The sequence below is a fragment of the Drosophila subpulchrella genome, chromosome 2L, assembly GCF_014743375.2.
Source record: "Drosophila subpulchrella strain 33 F10 #4 breed RU33 chromosome 2L, RU_Dsub_v1.1 Primary Assembly, whole genome shotgun sequence".
NCBI lineage: Eukaryota > Metazoa > Arthropoda > Insecta > Diptera > Drosophilidae > Drosophila > Drosophila subpulchrella.
In genome coordinates this window covers 19,444,479-19,465,790 of record NC_050610.1, presented here as the reverse complement: position 1 = coordinate 19,465,790, position 21,312 = coordinate 19,444,479, and the positions used below count along the sequence as shown (strand labels likewise).

Sequence of the window (21,312 nt, the reverse complement as noted above, 5' to 3'; positions counted from 1 at the left end):
AATCAGAGGTGAAAATAAATTGGGTACAGAAAAATAATTGCATCTACAACATAAGAACAAAGGATTGGCTATATTTAAAAGTTATGGACTGGTTAATGCCCTTAAATAGTTTCAAGGAGGTAAAAATAACATTAAAGATATTTTTAAAGAACCTTAAAAATGCAGTGTGTTAACATTGATATAATATATATTTGTATTTTCTTAAGGCCCTTTAGAGCCCAATATACCCCTCCCGCATAAAAGGTACATGTTTTAGGTACAAAAACTTGTCCCAGACTTTGATAATAATATGGTTCAGCCCAGCGGCTGTATAAATTACTATCAGGACGCACAGAACAGCCATAAAGAGAGACAGGGAGATAACTGTGTATGTGATAGCATGTTCGGAATTTTTTTTTCCGATTTTTGTCTCCCGATTCTGTTCGAATTTTGCTTTTGGTATTTTTGGTCAGGGCAAGTCAATCTTGCAGTTGTCAGTTGCCAGACGAGAGGAGCGGTGTTTCGATCGCTACTTTCGATTTCATTCGGCCTCTTCGTCATTATCATTATCATTATCATCCTCACTGGGCCTGCCAACTCGCAGTAATTATCTGCATCGGGGCAGACGTCCTCAGAATCGGCTTTAGTTTTTCAGATTTTAAGTACCAGTCTGTCAAGGCCCGTCGACGTCGCAACATCATATCTCGTCATAATGTGGCTGCTGTTGCCTATTCTTCTATATTCGGTGGTATTTCTCTCCGTTCGGCACATTTACAGCCACTGGCGGCGCAGGGGATTCCCCTCGGAAAAGGCCGGGATCACTTGGAGTTTCCTTCGTAAGGCATATAGAAGGGAATTCCGACACGTGGAGGCCATCTGCGAGGCCTACCAGTCGGGCAAAGATCGTCTGCTGGGCATCTACTGCTTCTTCAGGCCCGTTCTTCTAGTGCGAAATGTGGAGCTGGCCCAGACGATTCTGCAGCAATCGAATGGACACTTCAACGAACTCAAATGGGACTATGTGAAAGGTTATCGCCGCTTCAATCTTCTAGAGAAACTGGCACCCATGTTCAGTACGAATCGATTGACGGAAATGTTCGGGCAGGTCCAAAAAGTGGGTGATCATCTGATTCACCATCTGTTGGATCAGGAACAAATTCAGGGAGGTCTGTTGGAAGTCGATCTTCAGCAACAAATGAGAGTGTAAGAATAATCTTGAATCTTCTAGGTGTTATACAATATTAAATATATTATATTTCAGTTATTCAATCAACATCATTGGCAATCTCATTTACGGCTTGGATGTCAACAACTTTGAGCAAAGGGATCATATTCTGACCAGCTACCTGAGCCACAGACAGACCTCTATTCAATCCTTGTGTGTATCCTTACCCAATTCACCACATCAATATATGTATAACTATCTGTTAATCCTATCCCTAGCACTTTGGGTCGCCTGCCCCAGAAATCTTCGTTTACCTACCGCTTAAGGGATCTCATTAAACAAAGTGTTGAATTACGTGAAGATCATGGACTGATACGAAAGGATATTCTACAATTACTAGTCAGATTTAGAAATGGCAATGAAGTTGGTGGCGAAAAATGGCAGCTAGATACGAATAATGGTAAGTTTTAAAGATCAAATGGCTTATGACAAATATTTATTTCCTAACTTCTAGATCCAGACAAACTTTTGTCCATCAAACGCTTGGCCAAAGTAGCTGAGGACTTTTTAAAAGTATCCCTAGATGCAATGGCTTCAACAATCACCTTTACACTCCTGGAAATCCTGCAAGAGCCCTTAATAGTGGAGAAACTTCAAGCGGAAATAAAGGAACTGAGCAATGAAGATGGACAGCTAAAGTTTGAAGAGCTAGATGGTCTTAAATATATGGAAATGTGTCTGAAAGGTAATTTGATAGGTTTTCAATAAATACATATTACTAATTTGTAATCCTTTTCAGAAACTGTTCGCAAGCATCCACCTTTACCCATTATTGAACGCATTTGCCGCAAAAGTTATTCACTGCCAAATTCCAAATTCACCATAGATGAGGGCAAGACTTTAATGGTTCCTTTGCTGGCCATACACAGAGATGAGAAGTATTTCAGTGAACCCATGAAATACAAGCCACTACGATTTCTGCAATCTGGAGGTGATGTGGGTCAATGCAAGGATAAAACCAAGAGCAATGCTTTTATAGGGTTCGGAATTGGAGGAGTTCAGTGTGTGGGTACGTAAAGGTTGCAATTTCTTGTTCCTCAACATATTTAAGCAATATTTTGGTCTACCTAATTACAGGGCAGAACTTTGCCAAGCTGGTAATTAAAGTGGCCCTGATCAAACTTCTGCAAAACTTTCATTTGGAATTGGATCCCAACCTGGTGAAAACCCTCGAAGTTTCCCATCAACCAGCTCCCTTTATACACACAAAGGATGGACTAAAAGTCAAGTTGAAGAGACGCGAAATAAAACCGAAATTTTATCGCTAAACTTAGTTAGGTTAGGTGTACTCTTTAAGCTGTCAAGTTCTTTAATTTGTGCATCTTTTTCAACACTTTGTCGTCTGTTCGCGACACCTGAAATTATGCTATAAATAAAATTCAGTATATTATGGTCACAGTGTTTCCTTCGTGTCCCTGTTGTTGTTGTTTTTGTTGTTTCTGTCTGCTCTTGTTTGCTTCCTTCGCTTCGTTAACTTTGCAAAATGCCAAAAGGTCCTGGAGCACACGGTGCGTATACGTAACGTCACACAACGTGAAGCTCGACGCATTAAATTAGTCATTCCTATGTGACTCTGTTGTTGTTTACGCCAACACGGATATAGAGACTCGATTCTGGAGAGAGAGATATCATCTCGGGTGGAAAAGACATGTGCTTCCATTTGAGTTTATCATTAAATTTGATTTGCTTTGTTGCCAATTCGACATGACAGTCGCCTGGAAACCAACTACTGAGCCCCTTCTCTGGCCTACCAAAATATGCTAAAGTCAAGTCCGTCTGTCCATTTCAAGTACTCATCTTGTTTGGCCAACACTGAGAGAAAGGGGGGTTACACTTGGGTAATAAAAGGAAATTTAAGTGCACAAAAAAAGTGGGTTTTTAAGTATAGATATATTTAAAAGAAAATAAATTTGAATATAAATAAGTGTAGTAAGTATTGTATTAGAGGTACATTTATAAATGTTAATAAATATTAATTTTTTAAAAAATTGTCTCTCAAAAACCCTAAGGTGTTATAACACTTCCTCTAATTTTGAATAACTCGGTTTATTTTAAAAAGTTAAGGCAGCCTATACATCGTACAAAGTTGTTAAGCTGTAGATGCTTTCTTTTCTAAATTGCCATGAGTTTTAAAAAAATCCACATAGTTATTCAAAAAGTTTTTCAATTGCCATAAGGTCTTTAATGTTTTCTATCCAGGAGTAAAGTTTCCATCAGTGTTTTTCCTCAGTGTGCCAATCAAGTTCGAGTATGTTTGGAGGAGTGGCAATCAGGGCCGAGAGGCGCCTCTAATGATGCCGCAATTAGGCCGCATTATGGACACATTTATCATCCACAGACCGGGTTGGAGAAACGAAACGAGGGATAGAGATGTCACAAACAAATGACTCTAATGAGTGCGTAAAGTGTTTTACATTAATGAAAACTTTTTGGCCGGACCCTCAACCCAAAAGTACAAGCCATAAAACTAATTGGAGCTAAGCTTTCGGGGATAAATGACCTGGAAAGAGTCTGAAATCGACAGCAAACTTTACGACTCTTGCTCTGGGCAAAGTATTAAAATTGAAAATTGAAATTCAATCAAAGGAACACAGGGGTTGTCGGAGTCCAAAGGGGCAGTCTGGGAAATTTAAGGGCCGGGTTCAGGCAGCTAGATAAAATCCACTGACACGACTACGACAACAGGAGCAAGTGGAGCTCTTCACATGTTTTGACCCAGTTTTGAGGGCGAGGCAAGTGTCGAATATAAATTGCATGAGTTGGCCCAGGAGAGATGGCGATGTGCGATGAAGATTCGGAGGCAACTCCCTTCGGCGCAATCTTGGCTGCCATTGTCCTGGTTACATTTAAACATTACTCATTCCCCGGTAAGCGGTCAAAACAGCAAACCCCAACCCGAAAAACGCCACAAGTAAAATGAAAAAAGTAAATACAAAGTTGCTTTCAACGTGGGGCATAAATTATTCCCCGTGAAAAGCGTGCAATTTTCATTTCTCCTCGCATAAATTATGATTTATTTCACCCATGGGACATGTTCCGAGTACTGCTAATTTCCATGTAAAGTTGTTGACCAATTAGCCGTGTTTACTTACCATAATTTCAAGATCTGTTTTCGGGGTTAACTGCAAGTAGACAGAGAAAAACAAAGTTCGAATCAATCAATTAAATAAATGTTTATATATGGCGCTGTGTTATTGAACTTTTGCTTTAAAAATAAAACCAGATTGCCATAGAGTTTAAAAACAAACAAGTATTGCAGCCAAAGTGAAGGATATATTTGTTACAAGCAACAAACAGACTGACACAAAAGGTTATCGCTGCAGTCGCCTTTAATTAGCCAATTGACATATGACTTTTGCTTTGGCTTTTATTGTTTTTGCCAAGCCAGAGTTGTGCAACACGTTTGCCTGCCTAAGTAAAATCACTTTAAAAGCATTTAAGTGGCTTAACTAGGGGAAGTATTTGTTATGCGGCAGGCAAATAGAAACTTGAGCGTTTTGTATCGTTCAATTTAAGCCCACATATATGCGGGAAATTTACATAATAAAAAGACAAATTTCTTTATACAACAAAGAAGCTTGGATATTATTTAAGTTTCGAATAAATATGAACGGATTACCAATGGTAAGCGAAATTTCTTGCACTAAAGTTATGTAAACAATATTTAAATATAAAGGCTATAAAAAATAAATGTATGCTTAATATCTTATTATATAAATTATAAAACTTGCCTCTGCTACAATATCTTATAATTTTGCATTGTCTCCATTTACCCCTTACCATTTTTTTAATTCTTCTGCTTTTCATAAGTTTATCTTCACGATTTTTTTTCAGACAACAGCAATTATTTTCGCTAATTGGATGAGAACTTTTCTCGTCCAAAAACTTTCCCACTTGCAGCGTGGCTAAGAAAACAATTTAAGTGGCGGTCATCTCGTGTGCTCATATGTGGCCTCTTTACACTACTCTCCCCACAATTAAGAATTCTCCCATCTGTGTTCCAAAAAAAAAGATAAAGTAACAGACGACCTCGGGGGGTCAGCAGTAATAAAACTAAATAAATGCTTGGCCTTTAATTTTGCTCTTTCTCTGCGGTTTTTTATGAATATTTGTTTAACAATTTAAGTTGGCTGGGGTGTAAGTGTAAGTTTGTCATGCGTGTATAAAGACTATGATCATTAAGAGCTTGAAGAAGAACGAGTAAATGGGGAATTTCAAGGAAATTGTGAGAGTAAAGCCGTTAAAAATTTGCTTAAACAGTGTTACTTCTATAATAGAGATTTCTTTTGTATTAATCAATTTTACAAAGTCAAACACAGGAAAAATATATTTTTTAAATATGTATAAAAAATGTTAGTGTGACTAATAATAAAAAAAAAATATTTTCTCTAGACCTGTAATCTATAACTTAATAAACTTCCAGAAATTTTTTTACTCTTCTAAATTAAATTAAAATACATTTATTTAACAAAACAGAACATATGTTAATATTATAAATAATAAATAAATAAATTATTGGATGTATTTTAGGTCATGTGGAGTTCTCGTTCTCTTTAAAGAGTTTCCACTGTCTCTGGAAAATATCTTCATGGCTTTTCTTAAGCTGGGTGGCTGTGGGTTCACTTGGTTTACTTTTTCAATTTGTGTGCGCTGCATTCACACACATAATTGCCACATGGAGTTGCATGACGCGAAGATGCATCCGCCTGCCGCCCTTCAAACTGCATCTATATGTCTGCATATATATATAGATCATATGAAATGTGAGGCGATGAGAGGAGGGTGTTTGAGGATGCCGCTGGTGTTTGCGTGCAGCTGTTTATTGTTGCCATTGGCGGCTGTGTGCAGTTGCTTTAATTATTGTCAGCCAAACTGTCGCGGCCACCAGGCGCATGAGTAATTTGTTTGTCTGACTCTTTTCGTTTCTTTTCGGTTCTTTTCCTTACTACGGTCTGCTTCGCTCACTTTACACTATATTTTTATCTGTTTCCGACTTTTAATTAATTTATGTGTCTGTCTTTTTAACGGGTGCTTAAATAGTGCGTTGAATTCATGGGTATTCGGAGTGGTAGGTTATTAAGTTATTTCATTATTTCTCATGAGGATGAGGCGTTAAAGGGCTCCTTATTCTTTTTAAGAAAGCCTAACAGTTGACATAATTATTTCTGGTTATAACTGACTTGCATTTGAAAAATATTTTTAAATGTATTAGATTTTTAAAATATTTTACGTTAATAAAAATGTTATGAATTATATAAAATTTATATTGTATTTCACTGCATATACAAATTTGTTAACTACTGTAAATCCATTTCCTTTTGTTAATTATTTACATTTACCTATATCAAACCACTAGTTCTACAATACGGAAACCCTATTCCATTTTCCCTACTCAGAAGCCTAACCCTCCTAATGGCCAAAATCATTTAGCCTTCATTTTCAATTACCCGGCGTAACGAAGCGCCAAAAGCATTTATCAAAATGCCAAACTAGATAACTTAATTAAAGCCCCAAAATCAATCTGCATATATATAGGGCCTGACAAAATCAAAATCTGTGCACCACCCCGCTGCCCCACCGCCCATTACCATATCCATCCGCCCCACAAACAATGGGAAACAACAACATCCGCTTATCGCGATAAATCAAAGCCACGAGTGTTGTTAATTTTCCAAGGAAATTTTCGGTTATACAAAGTTTTTTTGGGGGATAAAGGCGAAAAACGTGCGTGAATGTGCCTGGTGGTAATAAAAACAACTTGAATTTATGTTTTCACGGCGAGGAGTAAAATGATCTTAAGCCAAAAAAAGGGGAGCTTGAAATTTCTTGCTCACTTTGGGGGCCAACAGCATGCCAGTCATGTGTGAGTACATTTCATTTTTGTGGCCACGACGAGCGACTTGCTAATTCTAATTAAAAGCAACAGCAACAGCAAAAGCAAAAGCAACTGAGGGAAGTCTGCAACACACTCAAGCAGAAAATTATCAACTCCGCGGAGAGATACGTAGATGAAGATATGGGGAGTTAGCTAAACTTCTGCTTGGCTAGACCAAAAGATGTTTCTTGAAAGCCAGAAAACAGGGGAGCTAGAAAAAAAATAGCAGGGGAAAAATGCGCACCGCAGGCCAAAATTAAAATGTGCACATTTCCGTGGAGCGGAAATTGCCCAAGTTTGTCACTTGGAATGAATACAGTGAATCTGAGATGTACTATACATAATGGAATCAGCCGAAAAGAGCGTTCGCCATTTGGTTATGTATTTCCCTTCCGCAAATTGAAATTCATATCATTCACTTTAATGCCATATTTACCTCCCCCCAGAATTTTCAACAAAACACGAACCCACGCAGGTGTAAATTATGTATTACAATTTATGGAAGTTTCGGTTCACATTTTAAAGCCCTGAAGCGTTGAACAAAGCGCTTTGCCAGCCAAATTCATTTCCATTGCATTTAACCAGAAATTAGCGGATTTTGTGACCTGTGTGCAATTTGCACTGATAATTAAATTAAATGCCTAATTAATTACCATTACGGCCGTGCATCAACTGCAAATGTGCCAAATGTAATCCAAATGAACATGTCGCTGCACAGTTGCGCACGAAGTTATTTAATTTATGATCGAATATAAATCAAATTATGGATGGGTTGAAATACAACAAAGGTATACCAAATGACCTAATTGCACAGGTGTGTAAATATAATTCAGCGTGAGCAGAGTATATTATTTTAGAATTATAAGTTGATGTGTATTTCCTGAACTACGTTGAAGAAAGGCTTACACATTTATAATACAACTTCCATGAATTCGAAATTCTCATATGAGAGATACAATAGTTAATATGAAATATACTCCCTAAGCTTGTACTTGGTCACTTTTGATTTGCAATCTGAGTAAGTGTTTCCTACAACTCTATTTACTTCCTTCATGTTCTTCCCTTAAAAGCATTTCATTTGAAACTAAATGTTAAGTACTATACTTACTTGCTGTACTAGTCTTTGCTCTACTTTAAATTCCTTAGATAAGCCCATAAAATCCAGGCTAGTCATCAAATTGGCTCCTTCATCGGGTGTATCTCTTCATGAACCGGATGAACCTTTGACTACCTAATTCCGGTTGCAGTATATGTACATATATCTATTGCCCACAGCCAGCTCTGCAGCTGATCCTTTGCCTGAAAATATTCACAACTCCTCCGTTGCCTTCTCTAATTTACTTCACTGTCTGCTACTCATAACTCAATCCCCTTGGAATCCCCTCCACATCCATGGCTATGGGTAACCCTTAAGCCGCTTCCAGATGCATTGACAAAATTTCACTTTGGATGAGAGATGCTGGTCCCTGCTGCTGTGGATTGCAAATGGCAAGGCTTTGGAGACCCTGCGACTGCAGTTGGTTGCAGTTTGCAGTTTGCAGTTTGTAGCTGCAAAAAAGTGGGGGGATGTGGATGCGGATGGTAGGTTGGTGGGAGCTCTTCTTCTCTGCACTGTCACATGCCACATTCTGGCAACTCTTTTTATACGGGGTATGCGAAATGTCCCAGGAAGTACCAGTTATTTAAAAATTTATTTTAAAATAATGATTTCTAAGGATTTTTTACATATAATTTAAGAACTATAAAAGCTGGACTTCTAAAATATCTGTTATTATATTAAACTTGTAACACTAAAAGTTATCCACACGAAATACCAAGTAAAGTAAGAGATATTCCAAAGTCGACTTTAAAGATCTTGGTAGTTTTTTCTTGTCGGCATGATTTTCGCAATCAGTGGAAAGCAGCTTGAACCGCTGCAGTTGTTGCATTTGTTGGTGCTGCATGGTTTGGCGTGACATTTGGCTCTGGACAGGGAACGGGAATCGGGGAATCGCGGATCTGTGGAGTGGGATTTGGTACTGGGAGCCATCTCCCTCTCGACATGCAGCATAATCTGGCGTTGCTTTATGCCCTGGGCTTTTTTCTGGGTTTCGATGTCACACGAAATGTAACGACGTCGCCAAATGATGCGCAATTCACAAGTGAAACTAATTTTCCCAAACAACAAAGTCAATTTTCCATCTAATCCAAAAGGGGGAAAATCGAGTGTGCGGTACAATGTTTATGGTTCTATCGCCTTAAACTATGTCAAATGCCGTTCAATTAAGTTTTCGCTTGCACAATGATAAGGAAAACCTGCCCGCCTCCATTCACTTCACTCTCGACTCATAACGGTGACGCCAAAGGGTATTAACATGGGTTTAGGGCGGGGTTCTATGGGGCAATCGATGGGCGTGACAGGGGCTGAGTTGGCTGAGGGCACTGGGGCATGTGGGGACATCAGATTGATAGCGTCGCTAAACAACACAAAACAGAAAGACCCCAACGGGCTGGTCTAGCTCCCTACTTCTAATCAAGCACGTAAATAAAGTTAAGGTTTACGTATATGGAAGGGACGTACACACACAAAGGGCTGCCATTTATTTAGGGGAAATGAAGTTAGGATACCCTAATTTAGAAGAGAGGAATAGCTAATAAAAAATAATAATTCCTAAAATTTTAAAGTTTAAAAATTAAAAACCAAAATCTACGAAGGAAGTCGAATAAACCTTTGATGCCAATTAAATGTTTGAATAATGAGGATTCATCAGTTTCTTATGTAAATATATCCATTTTTTGTCAAATAACTTCTTAAATAGTTGTTAAATAAGCCAATTCTAAATTTAGTGGTTTCTTTCCTAATTACAATTTAATTTTAAAACAATTTAATAATAAGTTTTAAATTATTATAAAAATTTTTTAAATTTTTTTGTCCTTTGGTTGTTAAAATTTAGTTTTTAATGTTTTTCTCTCTCGCTTAGGTTGTTAAATATTTCTCGAATTTCATATACCCTTAATCGTGAGCACAACATATTGCTAGAAACTCGCTGACGGGCCAGGATTGCCTTTGGGCTACTCATCATCAGATCAATGGGGTTAGAACACACATACGAGTTCACCAGCTCACACACACTGGGTGCCCTCAACAAAGGCGGCCAAATGACAACCTCAGGTTCCGTTCTCTCTCTATATATAAAAAGGTATAAGTATGTGACGGGGACGTTTGAAGGGTCTGATGGGTTACTGTAGGGATCCGCCGTTACTGTAGCTGCCCGGCGGCAAAGTACAATAAAAAATGCTCCAACGTTGCATGTAACATTTGATTAGCCTGTGGAAAGGGACATGGTGCGGTCGGTAGGTCGGTTGGTTGGCCAACAGAGGGGCACAAAAATGAGCAGCATATTGCCTTGCCGTTCGGTGCACTTGGGGCAATGGCAATTAGAGGTTAACTTGAAGTACTCTCGCCCACGCCCACTCACAACCGCTTCCATCTTCTTCCGATTCTTACACAACCACAGTTCCGTGCTGCCAGAAAGAACTTTTTCAGCTACAGTTGAACTACTATCCTTAGAAAAGGGTTCAAACTGTGATCCATTAAATAAATTTCTATGAAAAAATGGTACGAACAATAGAAAAGTGAATTATTTGAATGTGGCTTAGTGTAACCAAACTACTTGCATAAATTATAGTGTGGCCATAGCATTAAAATAATTTTTTTTGATCTGTTCTTAAACTGAGTACTACAATCAACATTTTAAAGAAAAATTAAAATTTGGAAATACAACTGACATTCCTAAAAACTTTGTATGATTTACAAGGAAAAAAATATGAAAATTTGGTACGAACAATAGAAAAGTTAATTATTTGAATGTGGCTTAGTGTAACCAAACTATTTGCATAACGTATAGTGTGGCCATAGCATTAATATAGTTTTTTTGATCTGTTCTCAAACTGAGTACTACTATTTACTTTTTAAAGAAAATTTAAAAATTCGAAATACAACTGACATTCCTAAAAACTTTGTATGACTATCCTATTTTAGAAGTTTTACTGTACCTTACAAGGAAAAAAAAAATGAAAATTTGGTAAGAACAATAGAAAAGTGAACTATTTTAATGTAGCTTAGTGTAATCAAACTATTTGCATAATGTATAGTGTGGCCATAAAATTAAAATAATTTTTTTGATCTGTTTTTAAACTGAGTACTACTATCAACTTTTTAAGGAAAATTTAAGAATTCGAACCACAACTGACACTCCTAAAAACTTTGTATGATTTCTCTATCTCAGAAGTTTTACTGTACCTTACAAGGAAACTGTAGAAGGAGATGCGTATATCGTTAGTTTGGTTAATATACGACATGTTCCGTTTCGGCCCATTTACAAGCCAAGCACAATGTTAACTTGGTGATACGCTCCCCAACATTCTTGCGGAATTTACTTGTTCCACCAGCAAAAACTTTAACTTGGCTTGTGCTCAAGTGCAGTGATGTATATTGGAATGAGGGTGATGTGGAGGGGTGGTGCTGTGATTGTAGTTTCTGTGGTCGCAAGTGAAAACTTGGAAGTTGTGTTAAATATATTTGTCAGCCAAGTTTATTAGAGAAGTTTGCCAACTTAAAGCTGGCGAAATGGTTAACTTAATCGGTAGATAAGTGTAGGCAGACGTGAAATGATTTACGATTTTGGGATGGAGAATATAATGGATATATAAATGAGTATAAATACATTAATTATCATTAAATATAGGCTACTAGACAAGATAAAATACCTTAAGATAACTTATGGAATTTCGAAAGCAATGCTTCGTTTAATATTTTAATAGATAAGACTTTAAGATAAGATAAAATATATTATATTGAGACTGCAAGACATAACAAATTTATTGAAACGAAATAAAGAAAACAGGATTTAAATTTAAGCTTATACAGATAAGAAGAACATCGTGTCGAAATGTTTTCTCGTTTACTGAAAGACAATTTCAAACGATTAAATCCATTGAAAATTCCAATTTATCCATGGCCAAATCCGTTCTTCCAAATCAATAAAGCAATCCAAAACGGAAGCGCTCCGAGATTTATCCCAGAATATTCCCTCAACTCCCTTAACAATTTACCTCCCCTTACTTCCATTTGCTCTGGCATTTTCCTCACCCCCATTTACCGCAATTTCTCACAGCAGACGGCTCAAGTTTTCCACGTGAAAAATGGCATCATAAGAAAAGTTATTGTCTCTGATGTTGCCCAACTCGGCTGAACTACTGTGGAGCCCCCCACCAGCTACAGTGAACCCTTCATGGCATGGCAGCATCATTAGCGGCAGAGTCGAGAGTTTATTATGCAATGCACAAATTTAGTGCCATTTGTTGTCAACGCGCCGAATGCAACAAACGGCGAAAGGAAAGGAGTTAGTGATGTCAGTTTTTGGGTTTATTAATCTTATTTTTAAAGCAAAGATAATAATTTCTATCTAATATGGATTTTAATTAATATTCGAAAATAAAATACGTTAATAACAGTTAACAACAATAATAATTTAATTATTATTATAATTATTTTGGATCCTGGTTACATAAATTAAAATTAAATTAAACTCATTTATAAAGATACATCCAAGTATTCGGAACAAGTACTTATAGTATGTATTTGCAATCTAAACTGATGAAAGGCAATGGTAATTGCGAACCTCGACAGGTGTTTAGTTCACAAAAAACAGCCAGATATACTTGTTTGTACCTTAACTAGGTAAAATAAGTGCTATCTTATACCATCTCTGAAAACAACAACCAAGTTTTGCCATTACAATGAGGGGGAGTAGTGAGTTCGTCTGGGAGCTGACTGTTCACATTTGTGCAGCCATAGCTATTGTAATGAGTTTGGAAGCCAAGTTGAGAGAGACAATCCAAAGGCAAGTCAACGTCAAATGTTGCAATATGTAAAATTAACATCGCCTTGGTTGTGGTGAGTTTTGTACGGTGAGCAAAAGAAGTTTTGGCCAAAAAGTTCGGAAGCCGAAAAGTGTTTTTTTGGATGGATGTTGCATGCAACAGCATTTACTCCCACTTTAAGCCATCTGCACTGAAAACTGGTTGCAAATTTGCCACTAATTGCCGCTGACGAGGATTCAAAAAACTCATAAAAATAAAACACGAAACGGAAACCAATTTTGTTTGACAATGATGATGACGATTGTGTGCGATTGATTGACTGATTGATGAACTGGCTAAATTGCTGGACGTGTCGCTGTACGATGTCCAATTAAAGACCAAATTAAAGTCGAACGAAATCTATGTTAATCAAAGTCATCAAAATCAAATTTTTTTTTAAGTTTGGATTGAAAACAAAAGTGAAATTCCATAGGCAGCGGTCACTGTGATCTTTGCTTTGCGGTTTTACCTTCTGAGTTTTACAACCACCGACTTTGGGGAGCGACAGAGAGATCAATGTTCGGAGAAGAGTGAAAGTCAAGTCCAAACATTATGTTTTATGGACTTGGACACCTTTTTTTTCGCCAGCTGACTCTTTCTTTGATTTCTTGTCTCTGTCCAATTATTCACGCTATGCGTTTGAGTTTATTTAAATTTTGTAAAGGAAACCACAAACAATTAGCTACACCCACGTGAGGGGGGTAAAATTGTACTCAGCTTGAAGATAGGGTGGAGTCTTGTCTTGCAAAATAATAAAGCTACAAAGAAAAAGTGATTATTAAATGAATAACTAATCCAATGCCTTTAGTTATTACAAGGTAATTCAGCTTAAAAGCTAAATTAAGTTACTTTGATTTTGCAATTGACTTTTAAATATTATCTCACGGAATTCCCATACTGGGCATTAATTAATTGAATTAATTAAAAATTCAATTGAGAAAAATCCCTCTTAATCTCAGCCAAGGCTACGCCTTTGGCTATGTACAAAAATAACTTTCTTTTGCCCGCCTCCATGAAATTTAAAGAAGATCTCATTGTGTGGCCTCCCCTGTCAACGACAATAAAACTAACATAAAAAATTATAACACAATATAAGAAATGCTTCAAAATCAGACAATGCAAGTCACACAATGGCCCATCCAAGTACAATTAACTTAAATTTTTCTGCTTCTTCAGCTAGACCTTCAAATAGTTGAAAGCGAAACTTAAAAACTGCCGAATGCCGAAAACACTTTGCGGACCATTGGAAAAAACACCACCAAGACCAATTGTCTGGGTGGGTGTGAACTTAACTGTAGAGTAAGTTGGCCAAATGTTTGTAAGTCGCTTAAGCTCCTCGTGTCAATCCGAACAGCCATCCATCAATCATTCTGCCAATTCCTAATTAGCATGCAATTCATGGGAACAATTGAAAAGTGCTGGTCAAATTTTAAATGTCATGCCCGCACTTGTTTTCGTCTTGGTGGATGGGGATTATATAGACATTATATGGACTTGTGCTCAAGGGCCCCAAAGCCCCGGAACGTGAGTTGAATTTAAGAGTGCGAAATCACATTTTACTAAGGTCGCTGAATGTTTGTTTTGCAAATGCCGAATTAACATTAATTTTGCGTATGTAAAAATCATTTTTATAACCGATAAAAGTTGAACTTTCCTTTTAGCGTAGTTGTGTGAACAGGAGAACAAGTTCTCGTTCACCTGCCACGCCAAAAAATCATTATCATTGGAGAAAACCTGATTTCAGACGCGTGTTTCCTGTTCGCAAGGCCTAAAACAAGTTTCCATTTTTTTGCCAGGGGAGGCATCGCATAACTCAAAAGCGGCAGGAAACATTCCTTTCCTTTTTGGCCAACACTCTCCAAAAAAAAAGTAATTAAAAACTCTTGTTTGAGATTTATCAAAAGAAGAAAACCCATCGAACCGCATTCCAATCAAGTAACTCGATGATAAGAAAGAACATTTGTGGATAACTCAAGAAGTTTCAATTTACTTGCCAACGCCAAGAACCAGCCAAGCCCCAATTTTATTGATGTTGCCATGATGATATATGTGTTGGGGAAATATAAATTTCGTGACAAAAGCACAAAAATTGAGCTTGACTTTCATCAAAATCACGTGACATGCCCTGAATATGGAACACCGAAATTTATTTGGCCACATCAACTGCCAATCTATGCAAATAAGTCGAGCAAATGCGAATACATATTTGAAGGCCTTCCCATTTTCACCCCCCCAAACCACTGAGAAGATTTATGCGTTTTTCATATTGACAACGCTTAAACAATAGACTCCCATCAGTCGCTGAATATTTGCATTGGCTGCCATGGCAACTGTCGTTTATTACACTTTGACTTTGTTCATGAAAAAAGAATGGTAAAAAAAATGGTATTCAAAAAACTATGCTTAATGAAAGGCTGGCTTAAATAAAAGTTAAAAGAACGTACCTTTAATATTTGCAAACAGCTTTGCTTTCTGCTTCATCATCTCTTCAAAAAGTAAATTATGCCAATATTGCTTCCTTTGAGGAACTTTTTTACTGTCAACAATTCCTGCTAATTTTAAAGTTTTTATTGAGCACCAAACTTCTGTTACAAATAAGCTACTAAGTAAAGCTCAAAGCTATAAATTCATAATTTGCTTCTAGCCATACAAAATATTAGTTACTTTCAAAATGTAATAAAAATTTCTCCCAAGATATTAATAGCATAGCGATTCAATGAAAATAATTTTCGCTTTCAAGTAATTCAAATTGAGCTCAGTATTACGGGCCAACGCATTTCGGCCATAATCTGAAAAATTATGGTATAGGCCAAACCTAATGATAGTCGGCCGGCCTGAACAATGTGGTTCAATTTCAAAAGAAAATCGTGCCGCGGCAGCAAATCTTGGCTTTAATTAAGGTTTTTTTCTGACCAAAGTTGAGACTACGTCTTTTACACAGAAATGTGCATAGAAGCGATCATAGATATAGATATGGGTCTACATAAGGCCCATTCGAGTGGACGACTTTCGCCTTGTTCATGCAATTTGTATAAACTCTAAATGATTATTGCCAATAAATTTGCAGGAAAAAAAATAAAGCCACGTACAGAAAATCCGAAAAACTGGTTAGGGTAGAAAGCCAGAAAAAACCAGGGACACCGCCCAAACTGACCACCACTTATAGACCCAGTATCTGCGGATGATATGTAACCCAAGTGGCAGACGACAGACGTAAACAGGTAAAAGTGATTTGTCTCTCGATGCCTAAGCAAATATATGTATATCTGGATGTAGCTATGGGCACACGAATAATCCAATCGTGTTTTGGGGCATGTTGCGTGAATTGAGCCCCGGCTTCCGACAGCTTGTCATGCAAATGAGCTGGTCGATCCTTGTGGGGGAAACACAAACATGGAAAGCCAACATGACACATGGAGAAAATGCATATCGCCATCATTGGTAACCAATTTGTAATATATAACCACTTAAAAAAAAAATTAACCATTAAATATTTCAAGTGACAACATCCCAAACTCTAAATATATATAGCTTTTTGCTAATCCATTGAATGAATAAATTATATATATATAAAAATAATAATATATTTATATTTAGCATTCTAAAGAGTATTAATTTAATGTTAAAAATAATCAAAAATATAAATATAGTTCATATTATTATGATTTGTACAAAAATGTAAGCTTTCATTCACATGATAATAGGCAACCCATAACACTAATTTTGTTCTCTATGCACAGACTTTCTCAACGCATCATGTGATTCTCCCACGTTGACACCTAACCTTACAGCAAAACAAAATAAACAAATTAGTCGTAATGAGATGGGGGCTACTAGGGCTTAAAGGTAAGTGTAGTCATCAGCATTCGGTCAGCTTTTCCACGCTTTTCACTTTCACGTTCCGGCGAAAATCTTCGACCCACTTGTATTCTTGATTACCGAGGCCTGCTTTCATTTTCATTGAGCAAAAAGCGAAACAGAAAAATAGTGGAAGTGGATCTGGTGACAGATATATGTACCAATGGAGGCACAGAGACACCTGGCCAGTACAGGTTGCTTAACCCAATTTTCGATATCTGTTCATCGTCAGTTTGTGGGCTTAGCCAGCTACGCAACTGTGATAGTTTTTTGCGAAAAAAAACTACAGCCCGATTGCATTGAGGCGGCCTAAACGCATTTTTGCGGCAGCTTTACAAAAGTCCAACAAAAAACCAGACTGAACTAAACCAAAGCAATACTGTGGTATGGATGTGGATTGCACCTGTCGGTGGGTATCTGAAAAATTGCATTACTTATTAACTCAAAAAAAATGGAAGTGTGCAGAGAATTGCACACCCTTTTATAACCGGTAGGTAATCAGGTTACATTACCTTAATTATAGTTAATGCAGCAGATACAAAAATGTGCCTTTACTCAAAAACATAAAACCAATCTTGTAGGGTACCTTTAGTTACTATCTTTAAAAAGTAATAAAACTCTTAAAACCAACCCATAAAATTTATTTAGCTAATTTATAGCGTTTTTCGTTTAAAATTTAAACCTTTACCATCCTGCGAAACAACCATCATACCCAAAAAAAGAGCTTAAATTATAGAAATGCTCGTGGTCTCCGCACAGACACGCGTCGTATAATTCAATTTTAGGCCTGTCTGACTGCCATATTAAGCTCGAATAAATTGGTTTTCGCAAAAAAAAACGCAAATTTATACAATGTACACATTTGCTAAATCGTTGGCTTTTGTTTATAATTTTAAGCAAACAAAAATACAGAATAAATATTGTGTTTAAATAATAACCCTTCTGTGATTACAACGCCGTTGGCTAAAAGAGACCAAACAAAATAAATACATTGGAGCTCCATAAATCAAAGATTAAACGCTTAATTAATCTTGCTCATTCCCAAAGCGTAAAATTTAATAAATGATGAGTCAAATAAAAAGCTCGTAGAGCGTAAAATAAATAAATTAAATGGCAGAGAATAATAAAAGGAAGTATACTGCATTTTGGCTGAATGATGTCATGGTGTGGAATAGGAAAAGGGGAAAATCAACAAAGCCTTAAATGCTTAGATAAACAAAAATAGCTGAAAAGCGAAAAACTTAACTATGCAACTTGGCGAGGAACAAAAATAACGTCACTATGATCATCATATTTATTTTTAATTCCCATATCAACGCAAAGTTTTTTTTTCCCACCATACAGAACCCAAAGTTGGAGGTCATATGAGTGCCTTTCGGAAGCGCGATCAAGTTCCAAAGAACCAAACAAAAATTCCCCTTAGAACCTCCTCTGTCGATACAATCTACATAACACTAAACTTGACTCAACTCAACTCATTTACAGTTATTTGCAAATTATTATTGTATATATATAGCTATAGATAAATGGCAAAATATGAGTAAGTATCTCTCGGATACAGTTGGATAACTAGTGAGAACGAGTGTATCTTCCATCTTTCAATTGTATAAGCAACTTAGGACTGACACGCCAATGCGATTACATAAAGTGCATTTCTGAAATAAACCTGCATTACGAGAGAACAGAGAATTGCATGTGCAATCAGTGGAAAGTAGCGCAAAATATGAAAATATTGACAAGGAATAAACAATATTTAGAGTGCTATGAAGGTGACACCATATGGAAATGGAATGGCAATGACAATATCAGCTTTATACGCCTGCGGTAATCTAAAAAATCACGCACTTTTTGAAGGTGATATTTTATTGCAAGGCAAATAAAAGCAGAAATTATTTAATGTTTTCATTTTTTAATAAATATATAAATAATGTGCTTATTTTTGAACCCAATACGATTGATTCAGAACCCTTCCCCGCTATTGTGTTTATTTTTCATAACAACTTCCTTTCAACATTTTCGCACGTTTTTCAAATCAAACTATAAATCAGCTTGTCCCCGTTTTTGGCTTTGAAAAGAATCTGCTACTCAATATATAATCTAAAAATTCTCAGAATTTTTCGACCGCCAGGTAGAAGACAAACCAAAAAGTGCTTAGCAGCAAAAACCGCCACAGAGCCAAAACAAAGAGCCACAAAAACTTTCAACCATCATAAATTATTTCTGAGAGTTAAGTTAAACTACAATTAGAACTCCCACAGAGCGGGATGGGGCTATTAACATAGATAGGGCCAGAGCGGGATGAAGTCACACTTATTTCAGTATTTTTAACGAGTTTCCAACCCGTTGCCGGCTAATTATTATTAGAGTCGTAAACGGAATTTAAGATCATGTGACTTGGAATCGCAACGATAATGAAAATAAGTCGCACATAAAATTACGCAATGAAACTTCAGCTTTCAAGTTTAAATGGTACGGAATTGGGTTAAGCACAACGTGTCAAATGATATTATTTGGGGAACTTACGTTTCCGGTCGATGAAAAAGTCGAAGAAGGAACTGCAAAGAGAAGAGCAAAAAGAATACAAATATTAATCAAAATTTGCTTTGCGAATTTCCTAAGAATAGGCATAAATATAAACTGCGACGCGACTGATCTGAAAATATTTATCTGAGAGAAATTGCGCATTGTGCGAGAAAAAGCGGAAGCAACAACAGTTGTTGAGTTTATTTACCAGGGCCACAGAACTCAAATCAAATGACGACATTCTCCAGACAAGTTCAAGGTGATTTGGACTGACTTGTTCTCTTATTTTTTCAATTTCAATTAAATTCATGGAAAATTTAAGAGTTCACTGGGAGCAAAATTGAATCGTTTGCGCTTCGGTGGGCTGACCTACCGCAGTCGAAACCCCCCGACGCATTGCAATCTTCTCTGGGTATTAAATTTCCAACTCATTAAAATTTTGCACACTGTCTGGCTGAAGTGGCAGGACGGACTGTATACGGTTAAGGGTTGTACGGCACTCCATATAGACCCCCTCGTTTTTTTCCCCCCCATTTTGGCATTGCTCTTTTTTCTGGCGGAGGAGAAGAAACGGGTTGAAGGCTTGTCATTTATAAATGAAGTGCATAAAAATGCCTTCAACTGATGTGAGAAACGTGAAGTCCCGACAACTTTATACAGAGCAATGCTCTCTTTTTTTAACCCCCACCAATAATTCATGTCTGAGCTTAATCAGAACCTTTTGACTTATCAATTAGGAATTCTAGAGTGATTCACTGGCTGCACTAATTGATATCAATTGTTCAGGTTCCGGAAGGTCGGCCGACAACGGAAGTGGGAATTATTTACAGAATCTTATCTTATTCGCTCACAATCTGCGTCTCATTTTTTTGTTTACCTATAGGTAAATATAGGTATATGTATATATATTGTAAATGTAGTAAGCCAAAAATATCGAACGCTTGCGTCAGTTTGGTCAACCCACGCCGCGTAAACAATAAACAATGAAACAAATTTGGCAAAAACAAAACAAAACACAAATTGCGCCAAATTGAGTGAGAGATACTGAGATACTCACTCCAAAACCTCATAATTGGAGAGGTTCCTACAAAAGGTCAGGCGAACCAAGCAATTGGCGAACCACTCGAACAAAACAACTGACGGAACGAAAACAAACTGTTGAAAAAATAAAAACAAAAACCTAATGACAAAGCGAAGCAATAAAAATTAGAAGTTTGTGGCAAGATTAAACGTTTTCTCAAGTGCCCTAGGGCTTAAAGGGTAGCTACGGTTTCACAGGAAATTCGTAATAAGGAAGGTAAGATTGCCGGATATTATTCATAAGTTTGTTGGCGAACTAAGTTAGTCTAAGTATCATTATCTCAATGTATTAGAAGGTATTTACTAAAAAAAAAACATAAATATACCGAAGGTTAGAGAAGCAAACTAAAATAAATAAAATTTTAGACAGTGTGCTAAGTATAATAATATCTCCAATTAAATGTAGACACGAATAAAAGGTTATTGCTTAAATTAAATTAATAAATTTATTATAAATTGTAAAAAAAACATATATTAAATTTTTTTGGAATATTATTGATAACGATGGAAACTAAAGATTTAAGTTGGGTACTAACAACAAAAATTTTAAGATAATGTTAGTTTTTCCATTTTTTTAGGGTACTTTTTGATTCCAGGAACTCTAAAATTTCCGATTCCATTTTCTTCAGTTGGTTTTTTTCAGGTTTTTCAACCATTTTACTGGTTGTTTTTGAACCAAGACGACGACAAGCCCTTTTTTGCTGTTGTGCGTTGTTTGGGTTGTTCTTCTGGGGCGTTTACTCTGGGTGGGAAACATTTAACTTGGCTAAAAGCGGCATTAGTGCGATGTATGGGGCGTGTTACGCCCGAAGGGAAGGCAGCCAATTAATTTTTTAATGGCTTAGACGAAATGACTGACTTTGGGTTA

At 36.8% G+C, this 21,312-nt stretch overlaps 2 protein-coding genes across 2 annotated transcripts in view; one reads left to right on the top strand and one right to left on the bottom strand.

Moving 5' to 3' along the window:
* LOC119547168 overlaps positions 1-21,312 on the bottom strand; it is a 45,186-nt gene that overhangs the window by 8,867 nt on the left and 15,007 nt on the right. The window contains exons 2-3 of the mRNA XM_037853895.1: positions 19,365-19,396; positions 4,297-4,326 (exon numbers count right to left, since the gene is read on the bottom strand). Coding sequence (XP_037709823.1) covers positions 4,297-4,299 — 3 coding nt within the window. The 5' untranslated portion in view covers positions 4,300-4,326; positions 19,365-19,396. The remainder of the gene's footprint in view (positions 1-4,296; positions 4,327-19,364; positions 19,397-21,312) is intronic.
* Positions 586-2,593, top strand: LOC119547166 (probable cytochrome P450 310a1). The gene is made up of 6 exons (XM_037853893.1): positions 586-1,182; positions 1,241-1,357; positions 1,423-1,604; positions 1,659-1,889; positions 1,944-2,213; positions 2,282-2,593. Exons 1-6 carry the CDS (start codon positions 692-694, stop codon positions 2,470-2,472), a joined length of 1,482 nt encoding a protein of 493 aa, XP_037709821.1. The 5' UTR covers positions 586-691; the 3' UTR covers positions 2,473-2,593.